We start from the raw sequence: 16,965 nt of genomic DNA, 5'->3' as shown, positions 1-16,965 counted from the left end.
GAATGCTGCTGCCAAGTGCAATCAATCAATGGAAAGGCAGGCTCATCAAGACATTATAGTGCACCACCATCCACCTTATTTACCATATCTGGCACCATGTGACTTCTGTGTCTTTCACAAAGTCAAAATGACCATGAAAGGTAAATGTTTTAAATTCAAGAAATCAAGGGAGACTCAACAATACAACTAAAGACATGAAAGAGGACTTCCAGAACTGCTTTCCAGAACTGCTTCCCAAAACTGCAAGAACACTGGAATAACTAAAAGTGAGGGAGAGCATTTTGAGGGGGATTAATACCAATGTGTCTTCTTTTGCAGTACTGGGCCTGGGGCCTTTGTACTGAGCTACATTCACAACCCTTTTTTGAGACAGGGTTCCCCTGTCTCTCACTAAGTTCCCCAGGCTTCGCTCAAGTTTGTGATGCCCCTATCTTAGCCTCCCAGAGTGCTCAGATTACTGGTGTATACCCCCATGCCCAGCTTACTGTAAAAAATATTTTAAAATTTAAACATTCACCATATTTTTTGATCACACATTGGAACTGATAATCTATGTAAAAGAAATTCTGTGATACTAAGGATACTATGGGGCAATACTAAGAATATCTATGAAAATAAAACAGGTAAGTGCTGGTCTTTTGCTTGCAAAATAGATCAAAGAATGAGCTCACCCTCCTAGATCGAAAAGAAACTGCTGCTAAAAGAGGAAACCATTTGCATGGATATGTTCAAGAACAGCATTCATCCACAATCAGCACTGACCACGCTCTATGGTGCAATCCTTTATGAACATGTCTACGGGATGGAGCCTGATTCCAGGGAAAGTTGGGATTAACGACAAGTAAAAGGGAAAAGGTGTTCCAGATGAGTTACAATCAGTAACTCACTCTCCATTTTCCATTATTATGACTCATGTTCATTCACTCAGCAAACATTTATTGAAAACCCTTGTAAAGTTTATAGATTCAACAGGCAGATCTGAGCTCAAATGCTAGGTCTCCATTATATTAGCTGTGTGACTATGTCAAGACTTTTTACTCTTAACCTCAGTTTATTCACTAGTGTAATGGAGACAATAGCTTTACCTCACTGCATTGTGAGGACTGAGATAACATGTTGTTTATTAGGGTCTATGACTGGCATGTAATCCTGTTGGGAACAGGACTAAGGAGTAAATAAGGCAAAGTTCCTTATATATAATCTCTCCAAAGCTGAATTTATTAGACAAACTTGTTTCCCTATTTCAGTGATGGTGAAACTTTTAGAGCTTGCAATGATAATAGCACACTGCAGCACAGATGCTTTAAGTTTGCCACCACTGCCTATTTCCTCACTCATGCACTTAACTAAAGTTAGCACACATGGCACCCACCTAACTCTCCTTACTCAAATCACAGATTCAATCACCAAATTCTACTGATTTTACCTTCTAAGTTCTTCTCTGATGTATTCATCACACTCTCTAGTTATCATAGTCCTGGTCCAAGATATCACCTTGGCCTACACTATTGCTAACAGCTTTCTTTTGGTCTGTCCTCATCTACTCTTAGTCCCTTTTAATTAGTAACCCTCACACTAAAATCTGATCCTGTTACCACTTTGTTTAAACTTTTAAATATATTGATGGCTCTCTACTGTCTTCCCATCTCCAGCCACATTGGTGAATTCTTCAAACGGACCAGTCTCTCAGTCTGCAACACACCGCACTACACAACTACTCCCTGGCACTTATATATAGAGCTCAACTCAAAGATCTCTTCCTCAAGAAAGTACCCTGTATTATGTTCCTTTTATTACAAACATTAAAAAATTTGTATGTAATCAAGATTTTTGGTTGCCTGTTTTTTTATTACTGTCATTTTACTGTCCTGGGAACTGAATCTAGGGCTTCCCCCAAGCTAGCCAAGTGGTCCACCAGTAAGCTATCACCAACCCTTGTAATTAGCTACTAAGTATCAATATTTCCTTTCACTTATTAGTAATTTCCATGAGTCTAGGGCTGGGGATTTAGCTCAGTGGGACTGCGCCTGCCTCTCAGGTGCAAGGTCCTGAGCTCGATCCCTGGTACCAAAAAAAAAAAAAAAAGAATCTCTATGAGTCTGATAAGTATTTCTGTTATCTCCTAGTATGCATGACAATGCCTGACACACAGACAGGTGTTCAATAAATGTCTGCTAAAGAATAATGCAGTGGTGCAATGAATGCAAATATAAATTCCTACTAAAGAGATCCAAAAGAAGCTGGGAAAAACAGCTAGAAAGTCTGGTAATTTCTCAGTTATCAATGTAAAGCAGGGTACAACTGAAAACTGGATAGCTCTGGGGATAGAGCTTAAGAATAATAAAGATGATTCCAAAGACAGAAACACAAATATGGTGCAGAAACAAACTGCAAATCCTGACAGGCTTGCCAGCCTTTTACTTTGATCACTTTAAAACTGTAAACAGGCATTCCTGCTGGGAAACTGGGCTCTTGGCCCTAAGTAACCTTGCCTGCTGCACTGAGATAACCAAGCTCAAGAGATTGCATCACATCTCAGACTTACTGAGCAAGATTCTGTCATTTGTGCTTTGCTTCTTTTGAATTAGCTTCAAAGTTTAAGTGGCCCTACCAGGTCTAGCCTATGAGGCCAAAAGATTTATACTAGTGTTTCAAAAGAGGTCTATTTGTCTTTGGAAGGGAAAAGCCAGCGATAAAACAAAACTCAAAGAAAACTCTGAACCTAGTACTTCCCACCATCAAACAATCTTGCTGATTCATTATTTAAAGCTAGTATATCCAAACACTAAAAACCAACAGAACTTTCATGTGGGACTCTAGACTCTCTAAATGCCATTCTAAGTACAAAGTATACATGAGGAAAATAAATCCAGGAGCAAATTAAAACCTTTAGAGACTCTAAGCACTAAACAATTATGATACCTCTATTCTATCTTACTTTGTACACTCCTCCTTAAATTTTAATCCAAAGTAAAAGCAATATTCCACTAAAAGATGTGATCTTCCCATAATGATTGCTTTAATTTTTTCTTTGCAAAGTATCATGTTCTTCCAAAACTTTCTTTCTTACTTTTATGGTGCCCCTGGCTTCCTGGTGCATTAATTACAAGGCTATTGGATGATCCAGTCATGGATGGACGAATGTTGGACTAAGGGAAGACATGAAATGTTGCCCTTACCATGTCTTAGCTTCAGTTTTCCAATCTACAAAATGAAAAGCTTAGGCTAACGTTTTTCAGGATATTTCAATCTTGTTTTCTTAAAGCACAATTATTAGCTATTTCTAGAAATGATTCTCATAGCTCTGAAATCTTATTGGTCAAAACACTGGTCAGACTCAAAGAAATGAGGTGGTAACTTTGTGTACAGTAAGATGGGGCATGCCAAAGTCCTGTTGGCTAGTGTTACTAGATTCCACACCAGCAGACCTTAAACAGTCATGCATAAAAACAAAGAACGTTGAGTTTCCTCTGCTACCTCTGGTCAGCATTTCTGAACCATGTTATGTAACACTAAGTCTGAATTGTTAACAGGAATGTACACCATAGGTGTGAAATACAGGAAGTTAAACAAATTCTAAGAGGTTTCTTACTGTAAGGTTTCTCAGAGTTCTTACAAGTAAAGATCTGCCAGGTCTTGTTCTAGGCTCTCACCACCCTTAATACTCATTCATAGATGGGGAAACTGAGGCAAAAGGGAGTTGAGAAATTTACACAAAATTATAGAGCCCATTATAGATGGCACTGGGTCTTAAACCTAAGTCTATCAATATAATAAATTCTCTCATTTATCACATAGCACTGGCTTCCATCAGCCTCAAATATGCTAACAGACACTGCTAATATTCAAGCTGATCTATAGTATGCAATGAATCACAAAATTATTTGTCCAAGAACCTCTATTTGTTTCTTTGGAGAGAAACCCTGCAAGTTATACTTTCTCTAGGTACTTCTTTGTACTCGTCAATAAAAGGCCACATGATCTCTAGACCCCATGAAGGTAGGCCAGACTTGTAAAACAGGGCAGAATTTCAATAAACTATAAAGTAAAACTTAAAATATTAGAAGACCTAGAGGATCTCATCTGAGTCCCTCATTTTTCCGAAAAGCATGCTAAATCTTGTAAGGGGAAGTAGTTCATGACTCAAGAGTAGGGGAGGAAATAGAATTTAGTCCCAGCTACTCAGGAGGTTGACATGGGAGCAACTTACAGAAACCCTGTCTTAAAATAAAAAATAAAAAGGGCAAAGGGTTGAGGATATAGCTTAGTAGTTAGGGCACTTGACTAACATGCACAAGGCTGTGTTCAATCCTCGGGAACTGCATTAAAAAAAAAATAACCTAGATCTTTAAGTTTCACCATACAACCCTTTTTCAATTTACCTACTGCCTCGAAACATTTTACCTGTGTGTCATATTCAGTTTGTGTGTGTGTGTATATATGTCTATAACTGTTACAGTAAATATTTCCTAAAGTAAGACATTTAAGGCATATTCAAATACTCTTATCTTTAATATTGAACTGCAGCAGACTTTCAAAGGTAAAACATGAGGTCCAGGAAACATCACCTGAGAATATCATAACTGGCAAAGTCCCACTGGTAGAGACCAAGTGCTGAACTACAGACAATGTATTTGCCATCAAAATGAAGTCTTGGCTGTAGGCAGATACTTCTATCCTCAGAGACAGACAATGTCTTTAAGCACTTGCAGTTGATTTCTCTCCCAATTGGCCAAATCTACAGGAAGAAGAAAATTAGGAAAGATATGAGATCACACCACTACAGAAAAATTGTCCTTAAACAATGTGGTTTGCATTTGCTGCTATAAGATACAAAGTGAAATAATTCTGCAAAGATTCAGGTTTTACAGTCTAGAGTCATAGATTTAAGACCTGATTCATCTGTGTAATCTTATATAAAATATTTAGCCTCTCTGAATTTCTATTCCTGTTATGAAGATACTGTCTACCACACAGATGGTTAAAAAGATGTAATAAGTAGGGCCAGGGATTTAGCTCAGTGGTTTCGCTGCCTGCTGCGCAAGCACAAGGACCCAAGTTCGATCCCGGGTACCAGAAAAAAAAAAAAAGTATTAAGAATGTATAATAAGTATCTTGCAAATTCTTTGCAAATCATTACATCAAATGACTGTTTTCATAGCTTAGATCTAGGAAGTGAGGAAAGTAGGTAGCTGTCTTAAGAAAAGAGTAGAAAGGGACAAGGATTTAGCTCAGTGGCACTGCGCCTGCCTTGCAAGTTCAAGTGCAAGGTCCTGAGTTCGATCTGCCCCCCCCCCCCAAAGAGTAGAAGTAGTGACAAATAAAATGTTTGTGGATTTCTTTTTCACTTAGCAATTGGAGTTACAAATTACATGGCATACAGAACTAATGCATCATCTCCCTTTCCAATGGGTATACGATGACTTGGAGTAATATCACTTTAATTATTTTATATTTGTCAGACTGTTTTTTGTTGTTGTTGAAACAAATCACTGGAGGAAAAAAACTCACCTTGATCTCATATTTGTCTGCACTTAAGAGGATGTAGTCTCCAGGGCTGTGCAAGAGAGATCTGACTTTGCACTTCTGCAAAACCACCTGCAAATATAAACATCAGTATTAATGCTGCACTTATACTGCTTATTTCATTTTTTAAAATTAAAATATGAAAATGAACCTGATATGACATGGTATGCTAGAACTGAGTTAAAACTCCATTACCAAGTTAACTGCTAGTAGGAATTTTACCAAAACCAGATTCTCTGTCATTGACAGTATCTAAAAGTGTTCCATGTTGGCAGCATTTCATCTTTAGTCTGGAAGCAAACATTAGGACTAATTTTTAAAATTACATAATGTGACATAATAGAAAATGTAAGAAACAGAAAAGAGTCTACAGAGACAGAAGTATATGCAAGTGATCTGTTTTCATAAACATGCTCATTTTTAGAGGAAAAAGCACTAGTCCTGGGACCAGAACCTGCCTTTGCAACACTAGGTTAGATCATCTCATCTCTTCTTTTTTTAAGTGCTGGGAATTACTCACACTGAGGGCCCCAGGCATGCTAACTAAGCAAGTGCTAGGGCCAAGGATTTAGCTCAGTGGTTTCACCGCCTGCTGCACAAGCGCAAAAAACAAACAAACAAAAAAAAACTAAGCAAGTGCTCTACTGCTAAGCTACACCCCCAGTCTTCTCTAGCCTGTTTTTCACTTTCTTCATCTTGAAAATAGGAGGCAAGGCACCTATTATTTCAGGTCAGTTAAATGAAGATGAAATAAAAAACAAATTAAAAAAATGAAGATGAAATAAAACTATGTAAATAATAGTAATGTAATAGAAGTTAACATTCCACTAACACTTAGGATAATCTATAAATGCTGAGCTCTAGTTTGTTTTTGTTCATTTTTTTTTTTTCCCAACACTGGAGATTGAACCAGGGCTTGGCACAAAGTAGGCAAGCACTCTACCACTGAGCTACATCGCTAGTCCTTTTATTTTTTTGAGACAGGCTCTTGGAAGTTGCCCAGGCTGCCCTTGAACTAGTGATCCTCCGGTCTCAACTTCTCCAACAGCAGAGATTGCAGGTGTGTGTCACATGTCTGGCTCTAGCTAAGTTTTAAAGTAAAACAGCTGAGCTGGGAGGCAACAAGGTTCATTCATTCAGAAGCCTGCATTGCAGATTCTACTGAAACTGACAGATACACTAATAAGTATCAAGTATCTTTCTGGGTGCATCCCAGTATCTCATTTAACACTCACAGGAATTTAGCAGATGATAAAACTCAGGTCCTGAAGGGAGGAGTAATTTGTTCAAAACTAGAGACATTTATAGCTAAATGGATGCATATTGAGGGCATACTCTTAAGTGAAATAAATAGGACACACATGTGTAAATACCGAATAGTTTCTCTAGTGTGAGAAATTGAAAGTGTAAATAAGGATGAAAATGATTAAAATGAATAATTGATAATTTGAAATAAAAGGTCCAAGGGTTTGGGGATGGTGGGAGGGGAAGGGGAAAGGAAAGAAGGGAAAGGAAAAACTATGAGAAAAAAAAATGTAATCAAACTCTGTGTAAATAGGGAAGGGTGGAGGGGGTGAAGGGCACACAGGTAATGGGAGAAAAAATAAGAACTAAGATGCATCATGTTCTGGTACAAACACCCAATGATAAATGTAAATGTATTTTATACCTAAAATGAACCAATAAATATATATATAAATTTTAAAAAAAACATAGGTGTTATTGCCCCAAGTACTATTCTATGCATAACACCAAGTTGCTTTATACAACTTTGGTGTAAAAAAAAACTTAAGCTGCTCAATACATAATTATTGATCTCACAAACCGTTCTCCCCTTAGCTCCTACTAATTTAGATCTAAAATCTACCAGTCATCTATAATTCATTCTACTACTTTGTTTCCCACAATGTATGAACAAATTTAGGTGGCTTTATCCTAAAGATAAACCCCTTTCTTTCTTCACTGCCACCCAAGTTAAGCCCAAGTCATGCACACCTCCTGATTACACTAAGCCTAATTGGTCATTCTGTGTCTACTACCTGTACTTCACACTAATACATCTATTCCTTACCTAACTTAAAACATAACTCATGTCAAATTTCTTAAATCGTAAGAAACATAAGGTTTCTTAAAACATAAGTATATCAGACCCTTGATCAGAACTTCCAGATGCTTCCTAGTACAACTGAGGTCCCCATCCTCACTATGCCTTAGTAAATCATATATTCTCCATCTCTCCCAACTATAGGAGAGCTTCACTGGCCTTCTTCTGGTCACCAAATGTTCGAAGTTCTTTCCCATCCCTGGGTCTATATATATATTACAATCTATGAAATATTCTTTCTGCTTCTCTTCCCACCTCCTAATATTCATGTTTTGTTTTGTTACAATGTTTTTTCCTAGCCGGGGATTTAGCTCAGTGGTTCCATGTTTTTTCCTGAACTTAATTATGTAAGTTACCTTCCTAAACTCTCTGAAAGAACACTGTACTTTCCATCACAGAACTTAACACAATTTGTAACTATATAGCATTTGTGAAATTACTGCTTAATAAATGTTTCTCCTACTAAACTACTATCCACAAGGGTAAGGTCTGGGTCTATGGTATATAGCTCATTCCAGTGTCTTCAGTCCTTTACAGAATGGTGCTACAAGCTCAAGAAAAGTGCTTCTGCATGTCATACCCATTTTCAATATTGCATTTGATCCTCATACCAATCTTGCTTTGAAAACTAGATAACACCACATACTTTATAAAAGAATTCATACATGTTTCTTTGCCCCATTTGGGGCTGAGGGTGGTTATGCAGTGCTGAGGATTGAACCTAAGGCCTTGCACATACTAGGCAAATTCTCTGCTGCTGTGCCACACCTCTAGCACCTGCCTCACTCCTGGTAAGCAATTAGTTTTTCAAAACGGAAACTGCTACTCTAATGAAAAGAGAAACATGCTCATTCTAAAGGGGAAATAAAGCACCCCTAATCCCACCAGAAATATTGGTGTATAAACACATCTAGAAAGTAGCATCACATTCTACCTACATTTCTGTATGTAACCTATTTACTGTATCTTTCCATATATATACACCAATCATTTGTTAAATTATTTACTGAATGCCTTCAATAAATAGGTCACTGTTGTGCACTATCATTCTTCATGACTACACCTATTCCCATTTATGACTCATCTACCACTTAGCAGTGTCTACCATAGTCAATTGCCCATCAATGAAAAGCCTGACATAAAGAAGATTTCTTCTAAGTCTTCCTACCTTGGTGACCCATTCCGTGTGTCCAGTTAGTGTGTTCAGGCATGTCCCAGCAGATAAAGCCCATACTTTCACAGTGAAGTCTGCAGAGCCACTCACCAAGATATCCAGTTCATCATTGTAGTCCACGCTAAACACTAGTACATATAACATAAACAAAGTTAAAACATACCTCTATCAAGGGACTTTTCATAATAAACACTCAAAAATGTTTATTCTCCTTAGCTACTAAAAAAAATCTCCTAACCAGACTTACTATAAGAATGGCACATCTCAACCAGAAATTTTATGATTAAAAACAATTTCAAAATTCTTATTACGATTATAGCTTATTATTTTAAGGTTAGAAAGTCCCAGAAACAATGCAATTTTTTATTTGTGCCAGCTTCAGAGTGAGGCAAAACCAGTGATGAAGGTAATGCCATTCCTTCTTAGGACTGCCTAACACTTCTCAAAATTCACCTAGCTTATTCAAGAAGAGAGAACACACATGTCCCTACTCAGATTTGCAATGATAATAAGACAAAAATGTAAAGAACACAAGCTGCAAAACACTTCCCAGACTCAAGAAAAGCCAACACAGAGGAAAAACCAAGGACCTCAAAGGTCAGACTAAGCCATTCACTCAAAACAGTGTCTGAATTTCTTCCCAGCTGTATGCTCAACACCTACATCAGTGCAGACAGTAGAGCAAGTACCCAGTATTTGTTTTTAATTATCTGCCACGGAACACTGGAGACCCAGAGATGAAGACATTGGTCCTTCCTTTAAGAAATTCTATGTATGGAATAGAGGCGGAAGTCCAGAAAAAATTAAAAGTTTACCTCTTGCTAGGGAAACACGAAGGAGAATGACTAACTCTGCCCAGGGCTATCAGGGAGGACTTCAGGGAAGAGGCGATTTTGGAGATGGGCCCTGAAGGATGAGTAGAGTTTATCAAGAAAAGAAAAAGAATATTGCAGGTAGAGGGAACAGCAAAGACATGGAGTTAAGAAAAGCCACAGCAATGTCCAGGAAACAGCAAGTAGAACACCTTTTAGAACAGGGCTCTCAAAGCTGGTCAGAAATAAAATCATCTAAAGTTATGGTGTATCTTGACATTGTAGAATATCAATACGGGCTTAATATATAAGTTCCATACTAAATCATATACCACCAAATGTTAATTTCTAAAATAAGTGGTAGCAGATAGCAAAGAAAGAAGAAAAATGTACAGGAGGATAAACAAAACAGGAGGGTGCGGGGGTGCTTTTACCAGCAAAACAGGTTTACTGTAAAGAATTACTCCACACCAGGTAAGAGTGCAGGGAACCCAGGACATAGGGTGAACAAGACAGGCAGGATTCCTGTTGTATGGAGGCTATGCTCTGGTAAGAAAATAAGGCTATCATATTTACTAATATGATTAATGTTGTGACAGTAATACAGATCATGGGGAAACTACCAGAGGGGCCCCACCTTTTCAGGGAGTCCCAGAAGGCTTTCCATAAATATGTCGCTTAAGAGACTAGCTTGTGATTCCCAAAGGCTAAAACAGTGCCTTTATAAATGAAAACAAGTAAGGGGGAGCGGAGCTGATGCACAAGAGGCTGGGAAATAGCTCGATACAATTTCTATACACAGCTCCAAAATACAGTAAAGGGAGAGGCTTGAGTCTCAAGGCTATATTTAATAGACCAGTTTTCTGCAAAATAAGGTGCTGTATATTGATTAGAAAATATTCAGGTATATTTTTCTTTTATCTCTCAGTGGTTGCTTGTTTCAATCATGTTAACTATGTTCCAGAAGACTACAATCTTGAGAAAACACAAAAGTTGTGAACTACCTTTACTCCAAAGGATTGTTAGCCCTAAATCTACAAATAAAATCCTTGGAATTTATAAGCATAGGACTTAATTCAATTTGGAAATACAGAATCAGGTGACCAACAGGATGTAAATGAAACAGGCAAGGGAGAACTACCTCTTCTAGCATAAGGGTACACATAATTTTTTAATGCAGCAGGAAAAGCAAAATTGTACAAAATATTCCAAATAACAGTAACTAGAGTAAAGGGAAGTAACTGCAGCAACTGAGAAACAAGAGAAAATGGAACAATAATTTTAAAAACATGAAAAAGAAAAGGTGTGGTATATTTGGCTCCTGGTTTTAAATGATGAGACTAAATAATTGTTAAAATCCTTGAAAAAGGGCAACCCACCCGCCCCCGTGTGCCCCCGGAAGTGCTGGGTTCTGGCTCCGGAACTCCATTCCCAGCAGGCCACAGTGTTGTCAAAGGAGCCTGTCACAAGCTTCTGTTCATCAAACTTCACCGCTGCGCAAGTGTGGGTCTGGATGCCATAAATGCACTGCCCTGTGCTCACATCCCACAGCTTTGCAGACAAGTCATCTGACCCTTCAAGAGAAAAGCAGAGGTTAATAGTCATCCTGAAGAAAGAAAAGTGAAATCCAAACCATGCTATTCTCAAAGAAGACTTCATGGTCACCTTTAGCACTCTCACTTCAAGACAGAAAAGCAAAGTATAGTGTAACATGATGTGTTCAGTGGCCAAAATGGTATGAGATACACTGGGACAGACTTCAAGCTTTTTGGTTTAGTTCTTTTGCCTTAATTTTCCAGGCTATAAAATGGTAATAGACTAAAACATAGTTGGCACTTCCACTTGAAAAATTCCATAAATCTTTGGTTATTTAGAAGCTCTCCCATCTGAACTTGAAATGGGTGGCTATTACCTATAACTGCATGTTTACACTTGCATGCTTGTTCTCTACCCGTGAGTCCAGAATATATAAAGGATGCTGACTAGTAAAGCTGTATGCTGGAACATAGTTCACTTTAAGGTAAGTCAAAAATAAGCCTTCAAGCCAGGCATGGTGGTCCATGCCTGTAATCCCAGCACTGAGGGATGATGAAGTAGGAGGATCACAAGTTCAAGGCCCATCTGGGCAACATAGTGAGATGCTGAATCAAATTTAAAAATTGGGGGGGGGGGGTTGCACATCTGGGGATGGAGCTCAGTTCAATCCTCAGTACCCAACCACACATACATACATTAAAAAAAAGAAGATAAACTTCAAATTATGAACAAACTTCTGCAAAAGCTATTAATTTTTTAAGCCATCTTGAAATACATGAAGGAACCTCAAAGAAAACCAGAGATAAATTATGCCCAGACATTCATAGCAACTATACAAAGAACTTATAAAGTTCCTTAAAATTCTGTAGAAAAAAGTAATTTTATTTCTGTCTCTGAAGAAAATGTTCTATTAATCGTGGTGACAATTCAAGACTTTGCTTTAAATCAGTTTAAAATCATAATTAACCTGAATCTCACAATTACCTGTGAAGACTCAACAAAAAGACATTTGAGAGATGACATTAAATATATACACTATGATCAGAAAAGTATCAAATAACTAGTTTTCAAAAAGTTGAAATGACTAATTAAAGCCAACTACAATTGCATCTTTAGTCAAGAACCACTGGGTCAGGGATTTAGTTCAGGGGCACCGCGCCTGCTTTGCAAGTGCAAGGTCCTGAGTTCGATCCCTAGTACCACAAAAAAAAAAAAAAAAAAAAGGAACCACTGTTTCAGACAATGAAAAAAAAGTCACCTAGGAAAAAAACAACATGACTTTGACTTGGGCATACTATGTGGGCACGGTGAAATGAAAACTATTTGTTGTCACTTTGTTAATCAGGACTCAGTTTTCCTCTCTATAAAAATGAGGGGTAGGACCAGGTTTTCAATGAGCACATGAGACTTTAAAATCATCCAGGGAAGTTTTATAAAAAAATAAGGAGGAGTTTGGAGGTGTGGCTCAGTGGTACAGTGAATAATGCTATATATAAAGAAAAAAAAAACACAAGCAAGGCTCTATTTCAGAGATTCTAGTTCAGAATATCTGAGGTAGAGTCTAATAATCTTTAAAGTTTGTCAGGTGATTCTCAATCATCAGCCATATTCTGAGAACCAACACTCTAGAACAGCACTATCCTACAGAAATACTATGTGAACATGTGTAATTTTAAATGTTCTAATATTTTAAAAAGTAAAAAAAAAGTAAAAAGAAATCCATGAAAATAATTCAATGTTTTATTTAACTCAATATGTCAAAAATATTAACTTCAACATATAATCAATACAGAAAGTTATTAATGAGTGTCATGTTCTATATTTTTACACCAGAAGTCTTTGAAGTCTGGTACCTCACATTTCATATCTCAACTTGGACTAACCACAGCTCAAAAGTGATACGGGGCTAGTGACTACTGTGCTGGACAGCACATCTGGATAGATGGGTTTTTTAGGTCCTTCATCTTGGGTATTTTGTAACTATATTAAGGAACTAGAAAAGGAAAAGAAATCATTTTAGATCCTATATGAGCTTGGTCTTGATTTAGTGTCAAATTCAACAGGGGTCTCACTCATTCAACATACACTAATAGAAGTCCTGTCCTGGCAGGGCTCCTGCTCTCATGGTACTTAAGTCTATTTGGGAAGCCAAGAAGTTCAAACAAGCAACAATTTCATTGAACTCAGTGGTGAGTAGCACAAAATGCATAGCAAATAGAAGAAGGGGATGAAGAGAGTCAGATGAAGCTCCAGTGAAGAGATGATTGTGTTCCTCCACATGCTATGTTCTAGAAACATGCCTCAGGAGCTGGCATTACTAGCTCCTCAACTATACTCTTTGTTTTCAACCCAGGATTTGGAATGTTTGAAGAAGGGATTTCACGTCTTAAAAAAATTCCAAGTTTTAACTAGTTCAATTTAAAATATGAATAAGTTAACCAGGTCCAAAAAAATTTTTTTAAGTATATACCATAGGTTAATAAAATCTCTTCTGTAAAAAACCAGATGTAAATATATGAGGCTTTGCAAGCCAGAGACTCTGTTGCCATTGCTGTTTTCTGCAGGATATGGCCCATAGTCCATTGTTTGCAATCCCAGGTATACAACTACTGATGTACCTACTGCGTATCTCTGTATTACATAAGTATGTGCAAACAGGCATTGGGGACAGTCCATAAAAAAGTTTTTTGAACCATCATAAAAAATCAGAACTATTTACATTATAAGACACAATGCATTGCGGAAGACATAGACATTATGTTTTCAGTCTGACTGGGAAATGAGACAAAGCTGAGCTGGATAAATGGGTCAGGAAGATGTTTATAACCTCAGGTGCATTTCTAAAAGACAATTATGGCTGTATCATGGAAACTGGTTTGGAGAAACAAAACTAAGGGCAAGAAGACTAAATTAAAGAGGATAAACAAAATGCAGTCCATACATACAACAGAGCATTACTTAGCCTTAAAAAAGAATGAAACTCTGCCACATGCTACAACATGAAGATACCTTGAAGACAATATGCTAAGTGAAATAAGCCTTAGATGAGGTTCCCAGAAGAGTTAAATTCATAGAAAATATGATGGTTGCCACAGGCTGGGGGCTGGGGGTTGGGGGTTGAGGGTAGATGGATGGTTTAATATTTAGATGCAAAAAAGTTCTAGAGATGAAATGATGCCAATGGTTGTACAACCCTGTGAAGGTACTAATGGCATCGAATTGTACAGTTAAAAATGGTTAAAATGATAAATTTTATTATATATGTTTTACTACAGTTTGCCTTTAAACCCTAAAGAAATATATATATATAAAAAAAGGCTGGGCCAGGGATTTAGCTCAATGGTTTTGCTGCCCACTGCACAAGCGCAAGGACCGGAGTTCGATCCCCGGTACCAAAAAAAAAAAAAAAAAAAAGGTTGAAATGAGTTTCATTTTATAGTGGTACAAGTCTAACTCCTACCTGGTAATCCTACAGAAGTCACTGTTTTCTCTTTCTGGCTGTATTTCAGGCCTCTGATCCCATTTGCTGCACTGACCCAACAAAAGTAATCAATGAAGAAGCTTAGCACAGAAAGAAGACTAAAGACTACTAGAAAGAGGACTATTAGATTGCAAGAAAGAAAAAATCCCTTCTCAATTCTGAAAACATTACTTTGATATATATATAAAAAAAAAAACCCACAGGATGGGCACGTAACAGAGAGGCAGAAAAAGGAACTGTAAACCCAAATGCAGCAAACTATCTCTGTAGTATCTTTCTCTCTAGACCCGAGTACTCTTCAAAACTCTGACTCTGCAATTCCAAACACTAGAAATCTCCACTTGCATATAAAAATAAAACCTTGGTTTGCGAGTCTAATTCACCCCATCCGTAATCCAAAGAACTTGTTTAGCAAAGCAGAGAGAGAGAGAGACCAGTTGTGATCATGTGACATTCAGCATGACATACTATTCATATTGCAAGACATCACTCATTTATCACGTTAAATTTCTTAAGAAATGTTTGCTCATCTTGTGGAACACTCAGGGACCAAGTTACTCGCAACCCAAGGTACAATGAGCAAATGAATTTGGTTCATCTCCAAGGTGAACTGCATCTGTCCTCTAAAATTCATTCTTTCATTTTTCTAGTCTCATTGGCCCCAGATATTTATAAGAGAAGCTTATTTTTAGTTCTTTAAGCCTAGAATCTGTTTTGCAAAGTACATTTAACTACTTACTGAATTTTCTATCAGTACAAATGTCTGATAAATTCAGGAATAATGTACTCTGTTTTGCTGGGAACTTTGGAAGTCTTTCACCAAGTGAAACCGTATCATTTACTCTATGACACAAAAACAGCATGCGGCCAGGGATTTAGCTCAGTGGTTTCACCGGCTGCTGTGCAAGCAGCAAGGACTGGAATTTGATCCCCGGTACCAAAAAAAAAAAAAATCAAACAAAAACAGCGTGCACTTATAACTTACATTCATGATGACAGTACACAGATGTAAACATATGTTTACTTCAGTCTTTCAGCATAGTCATAATTAAGCATTACATGTTTAAATGTGTTCTTTTAAATTACAGTCCTCTTATTTCTCCTCTGGATCAGTCTTTAGGCATAATTTCTTTCTAACATATTATAAAATGTAAAAGAGGACTTGAGTCTGACAGAAATCAGTAACACTGGTCCACCTGGAGCAGAAAGCTCTAACCCTGGCTTTTCTGCTCAGAAATCTTTTATAGCTTTTTTACTTCTAGAAAGCGGTCTAAACTCATGTTCCCACCCTTCAATGTTCTTCATAATATAGCCCAAACCTATTTCTTCAGATTAGAGTCTAAGCAACTAGTATAAAAGGCCCTATTTACAGTCAAAAAGTCTAACTAAAATGAATTTTATTCTCCTCCTACATGCTCCAATGTTTAGCACTTCCATGCCTCTGCAAATGCTGACCTGCCTACTGGGAAATCCTTACTGTGTATCTCATCTCTCTAAAATCTACCCATTCGTCAGGCCCCAATATAAACACTGTGCAATTTTTCCAAATACAAGAAATTATTCTTCCCTCTGAAGAACTGTATCATTTTTTCCCATACATTTCAACTAGGTCACTTTAACTGTTATAGCTCTTGTTTTTCTTATTCAACTATAGGCCAAAGGTCATACTCTAGCAGCTGCATATGACCCAATCACATTTTTAAAATCTGAATAGTGCTTAAATATCAATACTGAAAAAAATCCCACTATTTCACATAAATCTAGATTTGAGGCTTCTCTTGAAAAGTGAGATTTGGCCACTCCAAGCCTAAATCATATGTGGTAATAATTCACTACAACGAAGTCTACACTCTAAAGGCAGGTATTCTCTAATATGCCAGAGTCCATCCATATGGAGATTTTTACCTAAGTCAGATCACCTTCCTGATTCCAGTGGATATATTCTTGGAAGAACTGCTCTAATTCTTCCATATATGCTCTCATACTGTCTTCTAATAGTAGACATTTCATAAATAAATATCTACTAAACAGCACAAAGCACACTAGGTTCCTTCTGACCATTTCAAAATTAAACTGTGGAACAGAAATATAACTACCTCAATCTACACCATTATATTATCCATCAATCTCATTGGTGACATTCTTATTACTAGCTCAAGGTGCTAATCTGAGTCACCGCAAGCTTACTGCCAAATTTAGGATTTCACAATTCAACTCTACTGAAAATTCAAGTTCTTGAATTCAATCAGATGACACAAAACAATTCTGTAATAAGTACTTCTCATCCCACGGATGCTGTTGTTGAAAAAAATTAATACTTTGGGTCATTTTC

At 37.3% G+C, this 16,965-nt stretch overlaps 1 protein-coding gene across 7 annotated transcripts in view; it reads right to left on the bottom strand.

Annotated features, from left to right (window-relative positions):
• Positions 1-16,965, bottom strand: part of Fbxw2 (F-box and WD repeat domain containing 2) — a 31,948-nt gene that overhangs the window by 6,971 nt on the left and 8,012 nt on the right. For 6 of the 7 annotated variants that reach the window (XM_087182829.1, XM_087182834.1, XM_087182830.1 and 3 more), the window contains 4 exons: positions 10,996-11,190; positions 8,799-8,932; positions 5,512-5,598; positions 4,569-4,738 (listed from right to left, as the gene is read on the bottom strand). In XM_087182829.1, the coding sequence (XP_087038955.1) occupies positions 4,569-4,738; positions 5,512-5,598; positions 8,799-8,932; positions 10,996-11,190 (586 nt within the window). The remainder of the gene's footprint in view (positions 1-4,568; positions 4,739-5,511; positions 5,599-8,798; positions 8,933-10,995; positions 11,191-16,965) is intronic. The other variant, XM_087182831.1, reaches the window with a different exon arrangement.

The sequence above is a fragment of the Heterocephalus glaber genome, unplaced genomic scaffold (assembly GCF_053883595.1).
Source record: "Heterocephalus glaber isolate CG9 unplaced genomic scaffold, H.glaber_assembly_v1.0 deba00001479, whole genome shotgun sequence".
Lineage (NCBI taxonomy): Eukaryota > Metazoa > Chordata > Mammalia > Rodentia > Bathyergidae > Heterocephalus > Heterocephalus glaber.
This window is presented reverse-complemented; position numbering and strand designations above follow the sequence as displayed.